General features: G+C 41.5%; 1 protein-coding gene across 2 annotated transcripts in view; it reads right to left on the bottom strand.

The window, feature by feature from the left end:
- Positions 1 to 8,325, bottom strand: part of ANTXR2 (anthrax toxin receptor 2) — a 237,466-nt gene that overhangs the window by 160,962 nt on the left and 68,179 nt on the right. For both annotated transcript variants that reach the window (XM_019516734.1, XM_019516735.1), the window contains exons 7-8: positions 2,078 to 2,138; positions 714 to 809 (exon numbers count right to left, since the gene is read on the bottom strand). In XM_019516734.1, the coding sequence (XP_019372279.1) occupies positions 714 to 809; positions 2,078 to 2,138 (157 nt within the window). The remainder of the gene's footprint in view (positions 1 to 713; positions 810 to 2,077; positions 2,139 to 8,325) is intronic.

The following is an 8,325-nucleotide window of genomic DNA, read 5'->3' as shown; positions in this document are numbered from 1 at the left end:
ATTTGGCTGCCAAATCAGGCCAAATCTCCTCCAAATCAAAATCAGCACTCAAAGCTTTGCACAGGCCTACTAAATATCTCTACAATGAGGCCAGTTCAGGGTGAGTGGTGTTTCAGTCCCTGGGCCCCTAAGCAACCACAATGACTGGAGGAGACACCCATCATCAGATCCCCAGCTATGCCCCCAATCCATCCTCGCTGCTCTTTACACACATCTCAGCACACTGCTATGCCGGAAAGCCACAAGAGATCTGCTCAGTGTCATGCAGAAGCACACACGCAATGTCACCGAACTCTGCACAGAATCACAGTAATTCCATTACCAGGTGAGGATGCCTGATGCTTTCATGTAGAAAGTGAGTTTGCTACTGTATTCAAACTGGTGCAGCATTGACAGTGATGGGACAAACCACCAAAAAAACTCAAGTGTGGCCTAGAATAGAAAGGGGAAGCCTTCAATCTTTGGCCTCTTTATGGAGAATACCAAGAAATCTGTCAATTGAAATGAATTGTGGTGAAATTTCTAGGCATTATATTCGATTACTAACCTCTGAACCATTCTAGTTCCTTCCTTTATTTTTTTGCTTCTTTATTTTCATATTTGTATAAAATGGGGAAAGGATGAAAATTCACAACTATAAAAATAAGCGTATTACACAAGACCTTTGGCTTATCCTGTATTCACCACGGTTTATATCAGACTGTAATACTTACTAATTATAGTGCCATTTACAGAGTAGGTGCAGGTAACACTATCCTTGTTTCTGCCCAGTTTGAGGCCGCTTCCTCTGAGGACAACTTGAAACTCCTCTGAAAAACAAAAATCATCTGTCAGTGCTTGTGGGAGGGGCCAAATTTAGATTAGCAGAGTCATCGGGGTCTAGTCACAAAACAGGTTCAGCACAGGTAGTAAGACTTCACCATTACTCATGCTACCTTGTTAACAGGTCACATCTGTGCCTCACACTTGAGATAACTTTTGGAAAGGACTAGAAAGAACTTCATAATGTATAAGCAATCACTTCAGATGGAAGGCTAGTCCCACCTAGCAGCTGCAACATAGGTGATGAGCCTATCTTGTAATATACAGAAGCTGGATCAATCCTCATTACTTCAATAAGTTTTGGGTCACACCCTCTGACAGCACTGGATAGAGACTGTCTTTAAAATTAGTGTGGACAATAACCTTTAAGTTCCCTTGAGTCAATACAAAGTCTAAACCACTGGTTTGATCAAATAACTCACTAAGTTTTGTAATCTCTTACAAAACAGCTGAATTAAAATTTTGCAATAACCTTATTTTGGTTGGTTTCAAAGAATGTGTAGATTGCAAAACCATGAAGAGGAAAAAAACCAATGGGCTGCAAGCTTGAGCAACTTTCTTTATTAGTTGCATAATTTCACAGAATATATAAGCCCATCTCTAAAGAAAAATGCAGCTTTCCAGCTTTGTCCACCATACATAGCAAATGTCAGAAACAAATAGTGCTAGGACTATATTTTACTTTTGAAAAAAAATTAACATCACTGGAAAGACAGAATTATCTTTATCTGCTATAAGATATATATGTAACTTTAAACGCATACTTTGATCTACTGCATTTGACAAGGCAGAAAACTGGATAATACATAAATAAATTAGGTTTGAGACCAGCATGATGTATATAGTGTAACACCACATGGGGATATCATGGCAATATATTTATAAATTGCCTAGGACAGTAAGGTTCAGAACTATAGCAGGAGCTCCTAAGGGCTATTACAGTACAACGAAGTAGTATTAACAACAATATGTATGTCTAAAACACATGAGAAGAGGTTGAAAAGTTGCTTGCTTGCTACAGCACTGAAAGTTGGTGTTGTCTCAAAGATCTCACACAGCACAGATCACCAAGACTTTAAGGAGTCAGAAAAAAAATTCCCTTGAGGAATCCAAATAAATAAAAAGGACTTCCTGATTCTTCTGTAATTCCTCCTTTTAGTTGTTTGATGGAGTTTGATTTCCACATTTTACACAAAGAGGAAAACAGCACTATAACTACTTCTTATATACCTATTTTCCTATTCTAATAACTTACCTCCTACACAAACACTGGATGGTTCCAAGTGTAATACCTCTGTGCATGACTGTTCCAAGATCTATTGGAGAGAGAATATACAGACAGGAATATGATTTCTGAAGGCAACATTAGCTGAGACCATATCAAATAGTAAAAGAAGGAATAATACACCTGTTTTTCTTAAATCAATGTGTACACTCAGAAAATATTGCAAGTGGATGTCAGAATAAAAGTTTCATCAACAAGAAGGCCTGATCTTGCAAACTCAGACACCTACATAATCCATACATTTTTCTAAAGATTTCTAGAATTTGAGTTAATATGTTACCTTAGGACTCTAGTCAAACAAAATTAATGTCTGGTTTTAGCCTTGGAATTTCTGTATAACCTCCTAACCTAACTTCATCTGGAACCCAGGCCTAGGGTATAAATTAATAGCTACACACAAAAAGACCTGATCCAAAACTCATTGAAGTCAACAGAAGCCTTTCATTGAGCCTCAGAGCAAGCTCAAAGCACATATTCCAAGTTTTGGCACCCTTTCCCATGTGGAGCAGAGCAGGAATTCGCAGCATTTTCATGTATACTGGATTTGGTGGAGGCTTTTTCATTTCACTTGAACTACACAGCCACTCATACATGAAACCACTCATGTCATGTTCTACCAGTGGTGAAGGAGACGATGTTCTTTCTATCTATTACCATTAAGCTTAGAAGATGGGAGGCAGAAGACTAGTGGTTCTGGGCTCAAAACCCTTTTTATCAAGCAAAGCTTCAGACATTATCTTACAAACAAGTCAAGTAATATTTCCCCATTTTAGAAGTATGTGAATTTACCAGGCTACAAAAGGTCAGCAAAACGGAGCCAGAAATAGAATGCACATCTTTACTACAGTAAACCCCAGTTTTATCCACTCAACCACACTGCCTTCATAATGAAGGTATCAAATATTTTGGCTAGCCTGAATGCAACCACTGATCTAAACGCTCCCAGAAGCAGGTACAGCTTTAACAATGTTCGTGTTTGCACTCATCGGTGGTGTATTGCTCAGTAAATCCAGCCATTGTAGCAAATTCGGTGGCATAATGCACCTTAAATGACTGAGGGCGCAGCAAATTAAAACTTCTATGAGGATTTTTAGTTTGCTGCCCTACAGCCGCGGAGTGAAGCACTGAGCTCTGTGCAGCTCTACAGGATGCCCTTGCAGGCAGCCTGGCAAGTCAGGCTCTACCCAAGGAAAAAAATTAAAAAAAAAAAAATGGTGAGCCTGATTCCCTCCCCTACAGCCTGGAGCCTGCTTGCCTGAGCTGCATGGGGTCCCTGTGCCTGTGATGGCCCCTTGGGCTGTCCAAGCCAGGTGCCTGCAGGTGGGTGCCAACTATCTGTCCGTCCCCCTGCTCCCCCCCGCAGCCCAGGGTCCACTCTGCCCACCAGCAGTTCACACTCCCTTCCCCCCTGCCAGAGAGGCAGGTAAGTTCCGGTGTTCGGTACGTGACACAGGGGTTTAAAGGGCCCAAAACTGAAGTGGTGTTTTTAAAAACCCACCACTTCAAATTAGGGCCCCCGTTTCATCTACACATACCCTAAGACTTTAAGTCCCCAAAACTCTCCTGCAATATAGCAACCAGTCATGTAACCCACTGCCAAAATGTTAGTCCTGTTTAGGTATGGTTGAAGTGTTGTGGCCATGATGGTTCAGTAAATATGAGGAGTTGGGGAGGGTTGTGAAAAAGGGTGTTTCATGCTCAGAAGCTTCCATAGCATCTCTCCTAACACAGTTGATCCAATAAAATATCTCACTAAAAACTCCTGCCTCTGGGCCCACTTCAGTTAACTGGATTACTTGCCAGCTTATTATGGATCCTGGGAAGGTCAGGGCAACGATTCAGGAACATTTTCAACTGTGTTCAACTTTGGCCTAACTCTATTCCCATTAGAGTTAATAAGTTTATTACTAAAATCATGAGCAAGAGCAGACTTAGACAAACATAGCACACTTTTCTAATTCCCACTATATATCAGTTTGCGAAAATTAATGTATTTGGGGCTGGTGAGCTTGTTTGTGTGCTTTGTATGGATTAAGGAATGCAAATTTCTCATCAACTTTTCGTCCTGTTAATTATTTCTCTTATTGTTCCACCCCATGTGCTGCTGCTTTCTATTGCTGCATCTCCAGGTCCACTACAAACTGACAATTACAACACTGTTCATGTGCCAATTTCCTTTGTTCTTAAAAGCAAACCAAAACAAACCCCATAAAGAGCAGAAAATATGTGGCTTAACATTACTTATCACTTAACGTGAACAAAAATGAGCTCTGTAAAGAGTTTAAGGTTAAATCCCTTTGGCACCAAGAAGACCACAATTCCAGGAGCAAATCTTGGAAAACGTAACATCAAGCACGAAAACTGTTTTGGGGTTTTTTTTTTCCAAAACTACTATTAAAAAAACAATTGCCTTGATACAAACTTTCCATATCTTAAACTATTTTCATCCTTGACTTGGCTTGAGAAAGCTCCACAAGATCTCCAAAACATCTTGGAAAAGACAAGGGTCTGGACCTTTGTGATTTCCAGCTGGATTACTTAGCTTATAATAAGTGAGCTCACTGATAAAACTTACACAATTCATTTTGGCTTGGAAAACAAAGATACTTAACCTTGCCCTTCTACAATATCCAAAATACTCTCTTCCAAATATTCAAACATCTCCAAAACCCAATAGCCTGTGTTAAGGTAAGATGCAGTAAAACCCATTCAGTTAGGTTTGGGCACCCCTTGTGAAGACAAGGATTTGCAGATGTATGAGAGTCTGCAAAGAAAAGCTGAAGCCAACAGCTTCACAGGACTATTGAGGTGCTCCAGCTGACTCCTACACATCTCAAATGACACTATTTTTCCAGTGAACTGTGAAGGAGTATGACTACAGAAATAGCTGAATGGTTCATCCTTAATCCATCAACCTGCTACAAAGGTAACAGGTGCAAACCACCCAGATGCAAATGACAGAGATTCTACTGTAACATTACAGAAATCCATCTTCTCCTCCAAAAGCCACCTTTCTCCTCCTTGAAGCTCCTTCTGTATGCCAACAATCATTTTTCAAAACACACACACACACACACACACACACACACAGAGTACAGTGATGCAAAAGAAAAAAGAAATACTCAGTGATCATTTGAAACTAGTATTCTTAGGAACCATAATGGGAATGGATTTCTCACTCAGTTGTCTCTCTTAAGAAATAAGTTTCATCTTGCTTTAGTTCTCTAATTTTACCAGAAATATGGGTGATCCATCAAAGCCATCCTTAAAAACAGGACTCATTTCCCATCAGCTGAGTGGAGATAACAAACACTGTCCACACTATGCATCAGCACATAATGCCACTGAGTTCAGTGGCTTTTCTCAGAAGGGTAAGGCGCTTGGGACCATCATGAGAAAATGAGAACAGTCTCACAGACAGGAAGTTACAGCCATTCTGTCACGCATGGGAGACGCAACTTATTTTCTACTTTAAGAGGTGTACTGGTGGTTCTTATGCTCATTACCTCTCCCCTCTCCCTACCTCCCAACTCTTTTTTTTTTTTTTTTTTTACATTCTTCTCTCCTTCTCCCTCTTCTCCAAATACTATTCCTTACAAGTAAACAAGGTGCACTAATGCTCCAATAAAAGGCTCAGACCTTTCCTTTTCAAAAATTTAAAGACAGTCAAACTCTGATCCAAGTTGTATGTCAAGGTATCTCTCTGGTGTCCCACTCACTGTTAGCTATGCATTTAGGACCTGATCCAAAGCACATTAACTCCCATCAACTTCAGCAGGTTTTGAATCAAGGCTTTTGGAAAATAAATCCTCCTCTGCCATGCCAGAAATTACAAAAAGCCAGAGCCTGATGTACCCCTCAGCCATATGCAATAACTATGAAAATTTCATGAACAGCTGATCTATGCTGGCTTTGCTACCTCTAAATTCCTCTGGAACCAAAGAGGAAAAATGGGGAGGATTTGCCCTACAGCAAACCTGTATTTTCTTGCATACCACACACTCCCAAATAACAGACACCTTGTTTTTTGGAAGGCAGTATGTAGAAATTTTTGTTTTCCCCAGATATATGACCAACAGTGTGATAAAATAAGTCTTCCCAGAAATAGTGTGTCCAGGAAATATGGCATCCCCACAGGCAGCAGGAGCCTCTTAGTATAACAGAACAGCAACAAGGCTAGGCCCCTGACCCTTGCAAGGGCAGTAGTAAGATTGTTTCTTTACTGTAAATAGTTTTTATATAAGTTCCTGTAAAAAAATAAAGTGTTATTTTCATACCACATGCCTCATTAAGATACTACAGACTGCCTACAGCAGCTCATTTGCCCTGAGCCAATTCAATTGCTGCGTTAGGCACAAGCTACATGGCTCAGACAATAGTAGCTGTGACAGAATTAACACTGGGCTCCATCCCTGCTGTTTGCAGAGCCAGAAAGAAGGTGCAGCAATCTTGGGAGCCATCTACACGTGCTATTAGAATGCAGCAATAAACTCCGGTACATACTGTTCCAGAGTTTACTGCTCCCAGGCGCACTGTTTGAACGTGTGCCCAGGACTGCAGCACTTGGAGCTGGGTCAGAGCAGCCCCAGCTGGAAGGGCCCACAGGGGTCAGCCTGCTAGCCCTGGGATGCTCTGACCCAGCTCAATGTCCTGCAGAGGGGCTGGCTAGGGTGGAAGAGTGCTCTAGTGCAGGACTAGCCAGCAGGCACCCCCACACTGAAGCAACTTCATGCACCCTCATGTCCAGCCAGCCATGACAGTGTCTACATGTACGCTGTTGCACACAAAAAAATTCTGCAGCAGAATAGTATTTGTATTTACAAGTACTACTCTGCTGCAGAGTTAGTTTCCTGGAATCTAACAGGGCTGCACATGTAGATACAAGACATTTACTGTGGAGCTAATTAGTGTTCTCTGCATAAATGTCTTGTGTAGATATGGCCAGTGTCTGCCTATTTCTGTTCCAACAAAAAAAAAAACAAACCACAAGCTACCCCATTTATGACAGGCACCTTAATTTTGGAGGACTTATTTGAAGGGGGAAAGATATACGTAGCATGCAGGAGAAATATGGTAAGTGACAACCATACGTGTGCCTTTTCTGCATACTGTTTCAGTGATTGAAAAAGAGCTAAATAAATCAGCTTGTGAATAATTTCAGACTTTTTTTCCTCTCCTTTTTTAAAATCTAACTTTAAATGCACTTGTAGTGAAAACCTGGGCCTGATAAAAAGTGCAGTATGGCAACAAATCTGCCATGGTAATGTTAAAAGGCAGTCTGTAGCTCTGAGTTCCATTTTTCTGTGGGCCAGGACTACCAGGGAGAATGATCTGGCACTGCAAATCAGCTGGAGCACCTCAGCAGTCATTACTGAGAGAAATCTACTTCCTACAAGTTGAAATAATTACTATATAAGGCCATCCTGGAATACAACAGTTGAGTACATTGCTGACATATAATAAATTCAAACTTGACTGTAAACTTACTTAGTAAAACAGCATGCAAGGGAAAGATTCGAGGAGTTGATGTCATCTATTTTATTTCCAGTGTTTCAAGCCAAACAGAGGGGGCTGTTCTGCCAAGCACAAAAACGCTTCCCTTCCAGGAGCTTCCCTGGCTGCCAACTGCCCCAGAAACACATATTTGAAGGGCAGAATCTACTGAAAACTGACTGCTCCCTTTAGCCTCTCTTGCTCAGACCCTTTGTCTTTGATGGAAAAAAACAGTGGAGTAACAATGGCGAGTTCCACCAGGCACCAAAGGGAGAAGTAAACATGGCCTGCAGGCTCCGGTTTTCGGGGGGTGTTAATTTTGTGTCTCTGGCCAAATCAGTTCTGAATTCTATCAACTGAACATAGCTCAACTGTTCAAGGCTGTGTGGTGCCACCACTGACAAGTATCCTACCTCCCAGATTCTTCAGCCTGGGGCTGCAGATACTCCCAAACCCATGGCAGGCATTCTACTGGAGGCCCCAAGCCCAGAGGCCCTGGAGCTCAAATGCCCTCTAGTCTCTCCTGTTCCGAGCCAAAGGGCCAAAAGAGCAAGCTAGAGGAAAAGTCCAAGAACAAACACTCATCACCATAAATTGTGTAGTTGAGAGCCTCACATTGGAGGTATTATAGACTCTCACATGAATGAGTCTGCCCTCAGTGCAAGGGACAGGCCTTCACCCTCTAACTACACCAAGTCATTCAAGGTTGAGAAGAAGGGTACCTC

The sequence above is a fragment of the Gavialis gangeticus genome, unplaced genomic scaffold (assembly GCF_001723915.1).
Source record: "Gavialis gangeticus isolate Ggan-Ray unplaced genomic scaffold, GavGan_comp1, whole genome shotgun sequence".
In the NCBI taxonomy this organism is placed as follows: domain Eukaryota; kingdom Metazoa; phylum Chordata; order Crocodylia; family Gavialidae; genus Gavialis; species Gavialis gangeticus.
This window is presented reverse-complemented; position numbering and strand designations above follow the sequence as displayed.